This window comes from Alosa pseudoharengus, unplaced genomic scaffold (assembly GCF_046254945.1).
Source record: "Alosa pseudoharengus isolate Yale_2024_CS ecotype anadromous, Long Island Sound unplaced genomic scaffold, YU_APseudo_1.1 YU_APseudo_1.1_scf_1, whole genome shotgun sequence".
NCBI lineage: Eukaryota > Metazoa > Chordata > Actinopteri > Clupeiformes > Clupeidae > Alosa > Alosa pseudoharengus.
In genome coordinates this window covers 8,330,375-8,347,142 of record NW_027468564.1, presented here as the reverse complement: position 1 = coordinate 8,347,142, position 16,768 = coordinate 8,330,375, and the positions used below count along the sequence as shown (strand labels likewise).

Here is a 16,768-nt window from a genome sequence, read left to right as displayed (position 1 = left end):
CTGCTGTTTATTCTGATATGTGGTTTGTCATGTGTTAAAAGAAGGGTTCGTGAAGTATTCCACCGAGATGAATGGGTAAGGAGATCATGGACCAAAAACTTCAGTAGAATGTATGATTAAATTGAATTATATTATTTACTTTTCTCGCGAACCGTTCAACACAGCAATTATCGGCTAACATCGTTTAAAAGCTGAGAAAAAGCTCTTTCGTGTGATACTTGTGATGTCTGTGTGATGAATAGGCTACTTCGCGAGTAGTTCAACTGAGAAGAATGGGTGAATTTGGACGCACTTTCTTGCGCTGTCACTTTCTCCACTGCGTAAAAGACTAAATTAATTTGCGCTGTGAATGCTAAGATTATTTTGACAGGCCACAGGCTAAATAAAAATCGCTATTAGTAGGACACAAAGCAGAATATTGAAAGAAGGGGGCACCAAGGCCACCGTGGCCTGTAAACCTATGATTTTCAAAGGGGCTTCACAGCCAACGCAAGGGGCTACGACGGCCATGGCCGCCGTGGCCGCCGTGAAATTCCTACCCTGGTCATGGGGAAGTGTTGTTCCCCATGCATTTATTCTAGGCTAGCCTACTGTCAGTGACTGCCGCGAGAGAAGCGGGTTCTGTGTTGCGTTCATTTCAGTGACTGGCGCGAAAGAGGGGTCTGTGTTGTGTTGCGTTACGTTAATTTATTTCCATTGGCGTGCCGTCCACAGCTCTTCAGTTTCGACAAAGCCGACAAAGCCTAATTTTGAAACAATGAGTGCAGGCCGGCCGCGCGTTTGTATGGTTATATTGCTTGAATGGGGGGGGGGGGGGGGGGGGGACATTTCCTAATTCACCCGACACTAATATTCAAAATGTTGAAAACTATTTCGGCATAGCCTATAAGCAGTTTAATTAAATGCAATGTTAGTTGTAAACAAACGGACTTGGTGAGGCTTGGCCTCACAGATGCGCTCGTGCCTAGATGGCAAGAAAAATCTTCACGATATGCCTATTAACTGACCGCCCGATTCACGTTGGCTGGGGGGCAGGGGGGGCCATCAGACCTATTCATAAACCGGTTTTGTGGCTTTTCGCCATTTGAAATCCTACGCGGCTACAGGAGCTTCCAATCGTGAGGAAGCAATTTTGCATTGTATTGTAGGCATAACTAACATGCAATAACGCCACCAACAACAACCAAAACTAGGCTACTCATTGTCAACATGTAAATTAAATGTAACATTATTGTGAATCAAATTAAAATGTTCTCTTTTGCAAACGTAGGCATAGAAGGCTAACAGATTTATGTAATAATGTTACAAAGATACTACATCAATCCATATGTTTCTTTAGGCTACTAGGCTATTTGTTTTGCCTTACTCTTGATTCATTTAGGCTAGGCCTTTTTATTCAGTTATTCATCATCTTCCGTCCTTGTGTAGCGCACGCATTCTCAGACCTGTCACCTGCCACTCATCGTAAGGGAGGTGTTTGGAATCATTCCCGCGTTACAATTATCAGCCAATCAAGGTGGTCACTTCAGTCAAGCTCGTGCATGAGTAATAACGTCATCCATAGCAACGAAGACTCACTCACTCTTAGTCAAAGATTCTACAGCGCTCAGCTCCAGAATCTGTTCAGGGGTTGTCATTTTTCCTTACTAAGAGTAGGTCTGAAAGGCTTTGTGAATAACTTAATAAGATAAACCTAGCTAAAATCTTTTATTGCTATTTAGGAGTAGCCTACTCCTAGTGGTTAGATAAAAGGCTTTGTGAATATGGCCCCTGGTGTCTAACCCAATGCATAGCCCATTTACACAAAATAATGGTCGAATATTAGGTTACTGATGATCATTGTTATTTAAGAACATGCAGTGCGCGTAGGGCACCAAAAACATCTTGCTCATAAAAAATCATCATACAGCACATTGTGACGGGTGTGTTATTTACTGTAGGCTGCGCAAACCACAGGCCTTTATTTTGGGCAAGCATTCGAGGATTCGAGGCAGGCCTTCTGTTGAAGAATTTTATATAAAGCCTGCGCTAACAGTAATCCTCCTGCCCCCGATACCACAGCTGTGGATAGTGTGGAACGTTCAAGTAATAACACAATCCAACCCCCCGCTGACCACCTCACACATTTCTCTAGAGTTTGCAACGACCTTACATGACACAATGCCATAAAATGCCAGTTTTTAGGACACAGAATAATGTTTGTAATGATACCAGTTAGGCCTACGTTCAACAGTAATGAGCTATTCATTGTCATTGTCGAAGGTGCATGGTGAAGTGAAATGTGGAAAACAAACATTTGCCGATATCATTGGATAGGGGATAGGCCTACTTGTTTATTTTTTACGTAGCCTACAATGACCAGTTCAGACAAAGCCGAAATTACTAATTTTGAAACATTTGTATGGTTATATTGCTTGACTTAAATCCCAGAGAGTAGGCTCCGCACCCCACAGTGATGGGCCTAGCGGTCTTACGCGTTCAGTGTGGGGTATAAACAAGCTGAGAATTTAGCGGTGTCACGTCTGCCTGTCACAGACGTGGGGAGCTGAAGCTTGGGATACAGTTACTACAGTAACAGTAACCTATTTTATTTTACTTCTTATGGAATATTTTAAATAAATAAATAGTATTTTATTTGTAGGCTATTGGTTGTTTAGAGTAAAAAAAAATCGGTCGGTCTTAACGCAAGTTTACAACCGGCAAGTCGGTCGGACTAAAAGGGGAAAAAAATAAATATTTGGGTCGGTTCTAAATTGACAGGATCGGTCAGGTTACGGCAAACTATTGTACAGAAAAATACAAATGACATGTCAAGCAGTCAATTGACTACATTGCAGTCAAGAAGTAGGGCAAATTAATTTATGAAACCAAAACGTGGGTCATAGTTGTCTAAGCCTCTATTGTGTTAAAAACGTCGCCAGATAGTATTAAATCGGCAACAACACTGTTTTCTGCAGAAGCCTATCCAAGGCTACAGATTCATTCTGAACAGTTACTGTCAGGCTTGGAATTTCACCATTCTGGGGGCAAGGCCACTTGGCCTTCAGTTGGGCATATTTGGTGGGGGGCACAAAGGCCACATGTCAGGGCACCAAGGCCAAAATTAACTATACAGTAGTAGGCTATAAAAATGATCAAAGTTGTATTTAGCCTATTCACTGCAGTAGACCTGCATCACTGTATGAAACATTACAAAAACATGAAACATGACATATTACATATAACTGTAAATCATCTGATCATCTAATAAAAACAGATATCTAGGCTATATATAAAATTTATGAAATCATGTATTGAACAATTTAAATGTAGCACAGCTCAGCTTTAAGAAACTCAAATAGCCTAAATGCATGCTTAGCATTTTGTGATCATTAAGGCTACTTTCATAAACTCTTAGTCAGCTGTACTCTGATTTACCAATATCTAGGCGATATTTGTAACATTTATTTTGTATTTGGCCCGTTATGAAATCATGTGGAACAATTTAAACACATTGTAAAACTTAAAGCCCAAATTTGGAGACATCCATGCATGTCGAAATTTACTGCAAATTCAAAACTGGATTACTCTGGAACGGCTAACTGTACAGGGGACTGCTTTACACCTTTGTGTTCGGTAAGGTCTGCTGTTTATTCTGATATGTGGTTTGTCATGTGTTAAAAGAAGGGTTCGTGAAGTATTCCACCGAGATGAATGGGTAAGGAGATCATGGACTCAAAAAATTCAGTAGAATGTATGATTAAATTGAATTATATTATTTACTTTTCTCGCGAACCGTTCAACACAGCAATTATCGGCTAACATCGTTTAAAAGCTGAGAAAAAGCTCTTTCGTGTGATACTTGTGATGTCTGTGTGATGAATAGGCTACTTCGCGAGTAGTTCAACTGAGAAGAATGGGTGAATTTGGACGCACTTTCTTGCGCTGTCACTTTCTCCACTGCGTAAAAGACTAAATTAATTTGCGCTGTGAATGCTAAGATTATTTTGACAGGCCACAGGCTAAATAAAAATCGCTATTAGTAGGACACAAAGCAGAATATTGAAAGAAGGGGGCACCAAGGCCACCGTGGCCTGTAAACCTATGATTTTCAAAGGGGCTTCACGGCCAACGCAAGGGGCTACGACGGCCATGGCCGTCGTGGCCGCCGTGAAATTCCTACCCTGGTTACTGTATTTCTCTACTGGCTCAATTATCACACCACTGTTTTGATTTGCGTAGCTGCGTTACCCCCAACACTGACAATAATGTAGACAGCAAATTTCGATTTCGAATTTCGTTACCACCGTGTAGTCAAGCCTTAAGACATACCCAAGTAGCCTAAATCGAGGTAATGTTTAATTGTGCATGATTTATTTTGTTATTGAATTCGTAGGCTGGGATTACTCTCGGCAAGTCTCCTGCTTTTTCATTAGGGGCGGCATGCAGAGCGATGTACAGTGGCAGAGCGACGCACAGTGGCTGAAAGTGGTACTAAAGCTTCACGCAGCTTCACGGCCTCGTAATGCGCGAATGAAGTGGTCATTTGAAAGCGATGCCCACTGTAGGCTATGTCGAAAAAGTTTCAACATTTTGAATAGTGTCGGGTGATTTAAGAAATGTTCTCAAAGTAGCCTTATGGCTGAAAGCTGCTTGGGATCCCCCCTGTTAAGTAATATAACCATACAAACGCACGGCCTGCTCACTCATTGTTTCAAAAGGAGTAGTTTCGGCTTTGTCGGAACTGGCCATTGTAGGCTACGTAAAAATAAACTTCCAAAACTAGCGAAAAATATTTATCTTCTTTCAGTTAATTCAAAAGTTTCCAAAAAGTTAAAAACAGATGACATGATGCGCGTCACTGACATAATGCGCATATAATGTAGCCTAGATATTCCAATATATTCTAATACATGTGTTTATTTTAGAGGGGATATTCGAACGTCATTTTTGAGCAATTTTGACAGCCCTAGTCCACTGTAGGCTACGCCAATCGTCTGTTAACACCTTCCACCTAACCCCCGTGAGTGGGGGTCACTATAATGCGTGTGAACTAGCACCATTGAGTAGCCTATGCAAAATAGCCTTAAAATCCTTCTGCTTTCAAAGTGAATATCAGCTTGGAAACATGACATCGTATCCCAAAACCTCTTTCAATCAGTACCCCTATCTATGGGAATGAGTCAAGCAAATAGTGTAAAGCTTGTAAGGCGAGACTGTGCAATGCTGCACAAGTTATAATTCTTTAATGTCAAGGCGGACATGTAGAACTGTAGATGGTGGTCTATGGTGCTATTTGACTTCATTAATGTACCATGTTGTAACACAAATTATATTTAATTGATATATCACTATAGTTATTAATTCCATCCTCACATAACTGCTCTCTCACTTCTTTAGAGTTAGGGGTTAGTACCATCAAGAACCTTGATCAGTGAGGGACAGGAACACTTACTTTCACTCTTAATTTGCTGCGCAAACAGTCAGATCAGACTCCAAAGCCGAATCCATATGCGTGCACGCTGTGTTTTGACGAGTGCAATGTGAGGCTACTGTACAAGACGGCAGGCCAGACTACTTTCTGCCAACTCTCTTTCAAAAGACCTGATGGATGTCTTCACCAAGTGAACAAAGTGAGGAAAAGTGAACAAAACACTTAAAGGACAGGTTCGGTATTTTACACTTAAAGCCCTGTTTTCAGATAGTTTATGATTAAATAGAACGTTTAAGATTGAAATTTGGACACATGCTGCTGTCCTGAGAATTTTCGGTTTCTGTGGTAGCGCCCCCCCTCCTCCAGAACGATGTATAGGTGCACTGGAACAATCCTTCCTAAAACGCATTAAACTTTCGTTTACAAAGACGTGAAACTCACCGAGTGGTCAGGGGTGTTCGCTGATATGCTCACACAAAAATCGCCGGTTTTAGGTCCGTGCGTTGCAAAAAAGTAGCCTACAATAACCATATCCACATACAATAATACAACAACAACGTCTGCGATGACCTATTCATTTAGCTTTGCTGCCTCCATCCTTTCTGTTTTCGTTGTTTAAACGTATGATATCCATGATGAGTAGCCTATTGAGTTAGTGAATTAGCATTGTGTGCTGATAACCATATATAGATAGCCGAGTAAAAGAAAACAACAAGTAGCCTAGTTGCGTGCCTGCGTGCGTATTCTGTCTCCGTAATTCTGTGCGCGTTAATTTTGATAACGTGTTCACTAACTTTACGTGATAGAAAATTGTAAATAGCCTGATGGCTATGCAAGCACGCCTGTTTTGAACAATATGCTACGGCAGTGTTTCCCAAAGACTGGGTCGCGACCCACGGGTGGGTCGCAGGAGATTTTATTTGGGTCGTCAGCACAATTTATGTTGTCTAATAGGCCTAACTTATACCTTAGCCAGGAAAGCTATCAGTTTTCTATTAGGATATAGTTTGTTTACCACAGTCACGTCCCTCTGTGCAATTTAGCATTTAGAATAGCTCTGAAATTGGGGGGCGAACGCGTCACAGAGGGGACAGCGTGGACATCTCACTTGCAAAATGAAACATTTCTGTGGGCCGCCTCTCGCAGTTGCAAAATGCATGGGACATGAATCAGCCTATTTGCACAAACATTAACGGACACCAGCTCTTCAACTTGACCGATTAAAATCTAGTCAACTAAAGCAGACATCCGTATACCGGACATGGCTATTCAATTTGCATCAAAGGCTGTAGATAGTTTCAGTTATAGATGTAGGCCTACTCTTTAAAGTTAATAGCTGCCTCCTCACATTCCTTATTATTTCGGATTAAAAACGCTCAACAGTGCATTATATTAGCCTACTATTTAAATGGACATTTTGAACACTTTCCTCTCGTTTTCCACCTCGCAAACTCTCCTAGGCTACAATTAAGGCGCATATTATCTTTTGACTATTGCGCAAAAGCCTCTTGTTCTGATATTTATTAATTTCACATTCTTACAACATAGCTTGTCACAACATCAATACACAGCCTTGGTATACGGCCTACAAACAAACGTTTAACTCCAGAGGAAAATGCGGATTCAACTTTTCAAATAAAGAAACCTCCACAAATAGGCTACAATATAACGACTCAAGTTACTTGCTATGTTTACATAGGAATTGACGGTGTTATGGATCCACTGCAACGCAACGTAGCCGTCAACATCTCTCTTTAGAAATATAGGAACAGCTTACTAGAGTGACGACTGCGTAGCATGCAAGAATACCTCCAAGAAAAGTTTGAGAACCTGTGGCCTAAAACAATATCAAACATATCAGATCCATTCTCCCCCCCACCCTGGACCCCTTCCAGTTTGCATACCGAGCCAAACGGTCTACAGAGGATGCAATCTGCTCTGCCCTCCACCCAGCCCTCACCCACCTGGAAAATAGAGACTCATATGTGAGATTGCTGTTTATAGACTTAAGTTCTGCATTCAACACCATAATACCATAATAATAATAACAACTCATCTGCAAACTTGACAAACTGGGACTCAGTACCCACCTCTGCAACTGGCTACTGGACTTCCTCTGTCAGAGGCCTCAAGTAGTACGTGTTGGCAACAATACCTCAAGCAGCATTACACTGAGCACAGGGGCCCCCCAAGGCTGCGTGCTCAGTCCGCTACTCTTCACCCTGCTGACGCATGACTGCACTGCAACCTACAGCAACAATCACATAGTGAAATTTGCTGACGACACAACTCTGGTGGGTCTCATCACCAAGGGCGACGAGACTCAATACAGGTTGGAGGTCGACCTTCTGACCACGTGGTGCAGGGACAACAACCTCCTGCTGAACGTCAGCAAGACCAAAGAGATTGTTGTTGACTTCCGGAGAGGTCACACCCAACACCTGCCACTGACCATCGACGGGGCTGTGGTGGAGAGAGCGAGCAGCACCAAATTCCTGGGGGTGCACATCAGTGAAGACCTCTCCTGGACCACCAACACTGCATCACTGGCGAAGAGAGCTCAGCGCCGCCTGTACTTCCTGCGGAAACTCAGGCGAGCAAGTGCTCCACCAGCCATCATGACCACATTCTACCGAGGCACCATTGAGAGCATCCTCTCCAGCTGTATCGCTGTGTGGGGCGGAAGCTGCACTGAATACAACAGGAAAGCCCTGCAGCGCATAGTGAACACAGCTGGAAGGATTATTGGTGCTTCACTCCCCTCCCTGAAGGACATTTACCACTTTTAAGAATATAGTGTTTAAATGGTGACATTAAACTCGACATTTCGAGAATAAAGTTGAAATGTTATGTCAACTTTAATTTTATGTAATGTGTCGACTTTAAAGTCGGCATGTCGACATTAAACTCGACATTTCGAGAATAAAGTTAAACTGTCATGTCGATTTTAATCTCGACGTGTCGACATCCCGAAATTAAACTCGAAATAGCCTACAGTTTAAACATAGCCTACAGTTTAAGCTATGTAGCCTACACTAACACACAGAATAGGCCTACTTTAAAGTCGACATGTCGGCAAAAATATTTTTTTCTTCATGTGTGGCCCTAACTCCGTTGTATATTTGAACCTCTATGATAATAATTTTAGTTATTATTATAGTTCCAATACAATACCGCAAAAAAGTAAAGGTCAATTTGCTAGCAATAGTAAAATAGATAGTGTATAAGCAATATTTCTTGCAGGGCTAAAGTTACTCGGGCAACTGCCCTTCTGCCTTCTCTGAGCTGCCCCTTTACCAAAATTAAATAAATGTACAGCCTATATAATTTTCAGGAATTAAAGTTATCAGTCACTATGACAGATATCCAATTTATTTCCTTAGAGGTCCTGATATCATTGTAGATCCGGGGGAAATGTGTCTGCTTAGGCGCATGTTGTAGAAAAACGAGCTGTTGCATTTATTTTTAGGGTATGCTATTTTGACATTCACGTAATTCTCTGAGCGCAGATAGGTGCATCCGAAATGTCAGCTGGAATAGTGATGTGAGTCGGCGAGCTTGTATTTGGATGTTACAGGTGGGCTACATGAAACTTTGAACATTAAAATTCTACATTAGTTTTTTTTTTCAATGTCATTAACGTGAACAAGACAGCTAACCTTATGTTGCATTTTGCATGTGAAAACATGATGTGGATCCTTTTAAAATTCCTTTTGTAATCCATTTTTGGATTTTTGTGTGTTAGGTAGAAACTTGTGTGTGGTGTTTTGCAAAATGTGTTTTAAGAAATTGAAACAATTGAACACTGAGAATTAGTGTATGGTTTTGCAGATTTGGTGTGGGGTAATGGTAAGATGATTTTTTTTATTAATTTGCTTGCACTGTATGTGTGTGTGTGTGTGTGTGTGTGCATGTGTGTGTTTTAGATGGAGAAGTGCAGTAATGATCTTGGTATCCCCATGAACTGCATCTTCCCAGTGAAGAACTACCATGAAGAGATCCACCTAAATAATGACATTGACGTGCTGCTGCTGTCTGCACTGACACACATCCTTAATTTTGCCAATGACCATGTGGCAGAAATTACGCCAACAGAGATTTGAGTGTCCATCAATTTCTCATGATTCTCTTCACTTTTTTGTAAGACAGATATATATTGCTGTGTTTTCTTTTGTTTTTTATCTGTTCAATCTCCTAATAGTCCTTTATACTCTTTACATTGATACAGTGAGTGTTCTATTTGAGTTATTATTGAGAGTCTGCAACCATCTCGGTACAAAATTGTCTGTTTTATTCTGACATTAAACAATTTATGATGTGACACAAAAGAAGAAGCCGTACGGACTTCAGAAGCGTTGTTACCAGCATGAAATAAATATTCAGGGTCTGTGTATCATTCGCTCATTTGATATTCAGTCATTATTTGGTAATGTGATACCAAAATCCCTATGAATACCAAAAGTACCTACCACCACTGCCTACCATTTTCTTTTTCAGACTTTTTATTTTATGCTCAGATCAAGAATAAATAAGAAAAATAGACCGAATTTGATTTTCAAAATTATGCACAAATTGAGACTGAGTACCTCTTTTCGCTTGTAAATGCTTCCATTACTACCTACAGTGGTGACCAAATAAATATCAGTGGGTTCCGACTACTTCTACGGCATATGGCAACATGATCTCTTCAAGTATTCTAACGTATTCAAACTGATCTATGACTTCTGTACGGTGTTCATATTAGGACAAACTCAGATGTCATTCAGGTGTCAGACATCAGATGAAAAGGCATCAGGTCTCAGGAAAACCTCTGTCAAGTTCACGGAATTACACCGTCAGATAAAATAGTGTCAAGAAAATCTGTGTCAGATAAAACTGCATCAGGAATCAATCCCGGCTGCCACAGTCAAACATCTTATTATTGCATACAAAGACCTCCATCTCTGAAGATCTGCAGTTACTTTTTGCATGAGACCAGTGTAGTTATCTCGTAGGAGATGTCATTTATTTTAATACCGAGATAGACAAGAGTTCACCATTGGGGGTAGGGGGTAGTGAGAGAAGTGATTGTCTCTATTCTGACCTATGAGCAACAGCGCAGATTTGGACCAGTTGATCTTATAGCCAGATAGATTATGAAATTTATCAAATAACTGTAAGACAGGGGGAACTGTTTGTGGGACTTTGGACATATAAAGCAAAATGGCATTGGCATAAAGCGAAAAATGGTGAGATGTGCCTAATAATGTGATTGGCGAAATAGACTGGCTTCGTCAGCCTGTGCAAGGGGTTTCAGAGAGAGAGCAAAGAGCAAGGGGGATAAGGGACAGCCCTGTCTTGTACCACGCTGAAGTTCAAAAGGGGAAGATTTGCAAGACAGTACAGAGGCGGTGGGAGAGCAGTACAGAGCTTTGACCATTCCTATGAATGTTGATCCAAATCCATAGTGTTCTAAAAGTAACCACAAGACGATCAAACGCCTTTTCTGCGTCGAGTGAAAACACTGCAGCAGAGTTATGAGAGGTATCGGTTAGGTTAATTATATGGAGTAACCTCCTCTGATGCTATCGTCCTTTAATGAAACCTGTTTGGTTTCCCCATATTGATAGATACAATTCTGGTGGGATGCCATCTATACTTGGCAATTTCCCATTTTGAAGTGACTTTGCTGCTTCATGTAGTTCATGTAAGGAGATTGGATTATCTAAACTGGCTCTGTCTAGATTGTTTAGTTTAGGTAAACAAAGGTTATTTAAAAAGGAGTTGCACAACAATACCTCTGATGAGTATAGAATGATTGAAACGTCTGGCTGATGGTTTTTGGGTCTGTAACTATCTTTCCCTCTGCTGTTCGAATTAAGTCAATAAATGACTTGGATTCATTCTCTCCTAGTCTCAGCGCAAGTAAGTGGCTGGGCCCCCCTGATAGTAGTATTTTTGCCCAGTCCTATGAACAATAAAAGATGCTTTAGAGATAGACAGTCTATTATACAACCCCAAAACAGAAAAAGTTGGGACGTTGTGTAAAATCCAAATAAAAACAGAATGTGATAATATACAAGTCTCGTAATCCATATTTAGCAGCAAAAAGGATACAGACAACATATCAAATGTTGAAAATGAAAAAGTTGGGACGGGAGCATGTTTACCACTGTGCTGCTTCACCTCTTCATTTAACACAATTCTGTAAATGTTTAGGAACTGAGACCATTTGCTACAGTTTTGAAAATGAAATGTTGTCCCATTAATCCCTGATATAGGATTCAGTTGCGCAACAGTATGGGGTATTCTTAGTCATGTTTTTAATTCCATTATGCACCTAATTTGACAAATCTGGACTGCAGACAGATCATCTTAGCACCTGGACTCTTCCTCTATGGAGAAATACTATTTAACTATGTGCAGAATTCATTTTGCCATTGTTTTCCTGAAATATTTAATATTGTCCCTGGAAAAGACATTGCCTGGATGGTAGTATATGTTGCTCAAAACCTGTATGCATCATTCAGAATTGATTGTGCTTTGCCAAATGTGCAAGATGCCCATGCTGTAGGCATTAATGCTCCTTCACACCGTCATAGATGTTGGGTTGGGCAACTGAGCACTAAAACAAGTTGGATAGGTTTTATACTTGGATTGGCCCTCTTCTCTTTAGCCCAGATGAGTCCATGATTTCCAAAAAGAATGGCAAACTTTTATTGGTCTAACGACAGGATCTTTTTCCACGTTACCTCAGTCCATTATATTTCTCTGGATTCTCTGAATGTTTTAATAAATGTATGTCCTGTAGATGATGAACTCCCTAAATACCTCACCATTTCATGTTAAGAAGCATTAAAATGACATTGGTTCATCATTTGTGCACACACAGATTAATGAATACCCCTACATCTTTACTTCTAAGAGACCCTGCCTCTCTGGGATGCTCTTTTTCATACCCAATCATGTTGCCAGTTACCCTAATTAGTTGTGAAACATTCTTCCTTGTGTTTTCTTTATCATTACACAACTTTTCCAGCATTTTGTTACCCCTGTCCCAACTTTTTTTGAAACATGTTGCTGGTATCAAATTCAAAATTAACATATATTTTCCATGAAATAGTCAAATTTGTCATTTTCAACATTTGATATGTTGGCTGTGCCCTTTTTGCAACTAAATATGAGTTTAAGAGATTTGCAGATTATTACATTCTGTTTTTATTCACATTTTACACAATGTCCCAACTTTTTCTGTTTTGTGGTTGTCCTCCGCGTAAAGTAGAAAGAGAAAGGTCTCTGCTGAAATGCTCAGACTGCTGTTTTTCCAATGCCTTTTGTGATATCCTATGAACTCTGTGATTTCAGTTAAGAAGAAAATACAATGGTTAAAACCCTCAAAAAGCATTTTGTGGTCTCTCATAAGATTTATGGTGTTAATTCAGTTAGCCTATTAGCTGGTTTGATTTGCATTGAGCTCAATGAGCATCAAACCAGCTAATAGGCTAACTGAAATAATCGATTTGTTAAGGCTATTAACAGCATATTCTGATTGTAATAGACACTGGTGGATATAAACCAAGATGGTGGCCGGATGCATCACGACGCTCTGTCTCTCTCCGGATTTTAAGAATATAAGACAGTATTAACTTAGCATGCATTACTTATCCATGTCAACAACTTTCTTATAAGGTTATGTGAGGCAGACATCACACAACATAAAGACACACTAAATAAAATTGATTAGCAAAACGTTTTAACTTAAGTACATATCCATAAATCAATCTGTATTTTTTCCCATCTAATATGTGAACACAATGAAAACATAAATTTGAGCCTGGCTGTATTTAATGCTTAGATTTTGCATTTTAAATGTATGCAAATTAGAGCATAATTAATTACAACATGCCTAATTTGCATATGAAAACATTAAATTACAGAAAACTTGTAATATATATTTTATTTCATATTAATGTACCAGTAAGTAATCAACTGGGGAAGTTTCATAGCGATATCTGCTAGTTAAAAAAAATATCCTATTCACCAGTAGTGTCTCGACCTTAAACCTAAATAAACCTAATTTGGTTTTAACCCACTGTAGCATTCTTGAGATATAAGGGGGAACCTACACTGCCTTAAATAAAATAAATAATGTTTCTCCAGAGAAGACCAGCCAGATCTCTGGTACAGGTGATAGTGTTGGGTCCTGTAACCATCACCAGAAATAAAAAGGAGCGCAGAGTGGTATACCATGTCCAGAGCTTCAAGGACTCTGCAGCATCAAGGTAAAACATCAACTTACAGTAATTTCCTGTGTATTAGCCACATTCCGTATAAGCTGCAGGGCAGTGCTTTATGCAAGTTAAAAGAAACAAAACCATATTAATATCATACTGCCCCTGTGTATTAACCTCATAGCGGAAGAAAATTAGCAAAATCAATGTATAAGCCGCGGCTAATAGCTGAGAAATTACGGTAATCAAGCACCGACATAAAAACAACAAAAATCCTTCTTCTACTACTCATGGGGAGACTTAATTTGTTTCCAGAAAATAAACTTAATTTTTGTCAGTTTATCAGAATGAAAATTAAAAGTATAGCTTCTCGTCCAGCCAGATCCCAAGATATTGGTATATATTTGTACTGTTACCCTGTCAATAATAGAGCCATTAAAGTGCACAAAATGTGCATCTGCACATTAGCATTAAAGTGCTCATATTTGAGTGTTTATGGATTCAGAGAAAACCATAAGTTTTTTTTTTTTATTAAGTATGAGTTTAAAGGTCCCCTATGCAAGATTTTCTCCTTAATATAACCTTTACGAAGCCAATTTGGTCATGAAAATGTGCCCCAAATTCACATTCCCAACTAGCCTGGGAAAAAACAATTCCCAACTCTATAGAACCAAGATCTTAGCATATGTGGTGAAATTCTGACTTCAATGGAACAGTTGCTACCTCTGCTCTGCATAAAGTGGGATTTTTCCCCTTGTGCGATTCAGGTTCCCAGAAGTGTCTTCTGATGAAATATCTTGCTCCGCCTTAACAATCTTTGTTTACGTTCATCCTAACACATGGGAGTCAGAGAGCATGGTATTCACCTCGAGTAATGTAGTGTTGTCTAGCGTTTTTTTTTTTCTTTTACCAACACCAACGGATAAATAACACATTCCACAATATTCCACAAACAACATAACAACATAACACATACCTTTGAGGCATGTGAATGTGTATTATTTACTGAAATCGACATTAGCTAAGCAGTAAAAAGAAAAGTAAAATAGTTACTTAACACAAACACAGGGCCCAGCCATCTTTGTTTTCAAGTCGTAAGAACTCTCGGCCGAACTTGGGAGTCCTCTGGTTTGTAGGGCTGTGGAGTATGCAATGGATAATCCCCGAAGGAGACCCATCTTATGCACACTAAATTTGTTGATGTCTAGCAGAGGACATTTGGAATAAATTGGGAAGTTTGTTGACCACAAGACAAACAATGCTGTTTCTCCCACTGTATCTTAATCAGTTCACATTATGTTTCTCCCACTGTATATCAATTAGTTCACATTATGTTTCTCCCACTGTATCTTAATCAGTTCACATTATGTTCTTTTTAGGTTTCCAGAATTCCTTACTTTTCAAGGACCACAAGAACATAAGCTCTGTGAGGTCATAGAATACCAACTGTTATTACACGGCTCTTCATAGTGCTGCAGAATGCTCCATTCACTTGAATGGGCCTTCCCAACGTTCGGTGGTCTGCTAATTCTGAATAGCAGACCGTTGCTAAGTATAACAGACCGCTGTCAAGGAAAATGGGCTTTGTGCTTCTAAGTCAATTCTTTCATATCACTACGCAAGGATTGGAACTTCATTCAAAAGTGAAAGCAGACGGTTGATCAGCTGTGTTCTAAAGAATGTTTGATTCAAGTTCAGCGTGTGTTGTTGCGAACTATTTGTTTCTCAGCAAAAGAAACGGTAACAAATAGGCTATAGCCTAGGCTATGTAGGCTAAAGAGTCATATCGTGGGGAGTTTATTGTGTCGTTTTGGTAAGTAGCCGTGTAATAAGCGGGATAATGTATAGAACGCCGGTCATTGTCGGGAGATAGGTCCCTTCAGGGCGGAACAAGACCCCTCCGCTGCGCGTCGGGGTCCGGTTCGCCCTGTCGGGACCTATCTCCCGACAATGACCGGCGTTCTATACATTATCCCTTACATGAACACCACCATGCCCCTAGACCCAACCACGTTTGACATTGAGGGTTTTTGCGGAAATATGATAATATCAATAAAAGATAAGGTAAGAAATAGTCTACACCATTTGACACACAGATTTACTTAACATCAAATTACATATGCCATTTCTCAATATGCAATATCACATTGTATTTTTGTGTACCTAATTTTGAGTTTAGGTGAATGCTCTTCATAATGATCGATCATAAACAACACAACTGTGAGTTTTGTGATTAACTACACAACTTTGAGTTTAGGCGAGTGTTCTTATGATAAAGGACACAACTTTGAGTGTAGGAGCCACATTTAAGTTTCTTTCATGTTTTGTTTTTGTGCATTTTGTGAGGGTGCACCCCCTTTAGGTGGTAACTGGTGCCGCCCAACCTGGATAAAAGAGATGCCACCTGCGCATGACAGGAGAAGAGCAGGCCGCAGAGAGACCGTTCTTGACCTCGCCCGCTCACACACCTGCCTGACACGTTGCTCTTGTGCTGACATTGTCATTCTCTTATCATTTCTGCATCTCATTGCATCTTTTGTTTGTATTTTATTTTTATTTGTAATAAAACCGGCATATTCTCGGACAAAACCATCTCGTTGGATTTTTGGGTGCGAGTCAAAACACTGCGAATTACCTGCCTTCTCAACTCTGGGGGAAAACGGATAAAGCTACAGGAAAAGCCAGAATCCATTTTTTCGCCAGTACAATTAGTCAAGAACGTCTGCGACATGGGATTACTTTTGACAACTTTGGAACTTGGACAAGGAAGAAAGCGTTGCACTGCGCGTTAGAAGGATATAGGACATCGGCGTGCACGCGAAAGTGGGACAAAGGAATTGGAATCACTTCTTTGAGGGTATGTACGGCGAAATACCAGACAAGTAAGAACTTTTTCGTTGGACAAGAATCACTGGATTGTTCTAAAGGAAGTTTTGTTCGTGTTTTTGAAGATTTTTTGTAATTATCGAATTTTGTAATTGATTGAAGGCCAAACAATTGAAGCGGCAAATCAGTTTATTGTTTAAGTTTGAAAGGAAAATACGTGTATTGGACATTGAATTACCTGAAAGAAAGAAATCCTTATTTTTGAGACTTTTTGGAACTTTATTTTTTGAACAATGAACGAACAATTACATGAATCAGA

General features: G+C 40.0%; 1 protein-coding gene across 1 annotated transcript in view; it reads left to right on the top strand.

Moving 5' to 3' along the window:
- LOC143137115 (interferon-induced protein 44-like) overlaps positions 1 to 9,811 on the top strand; it is a 37,131-nt gene extending 27,320 nt beyond the window's left edge. The window contains exon 8 of the mRNA XM_076297561.1: positions 9,340 to 9,811. Coding sequence (XP_076153676.1) covers positions 9,340 to 9,516 — 177 coding nt within the window. The 3' untranslated portion in view covers positions 9,517 to 9,811. The remainder of the gene's footprint in view (positions 1 to 9,339) is intronic.
- The last annotated feature ends 6,957 nt before the right edge of the window (positions 9,812 to 16,768 follow it).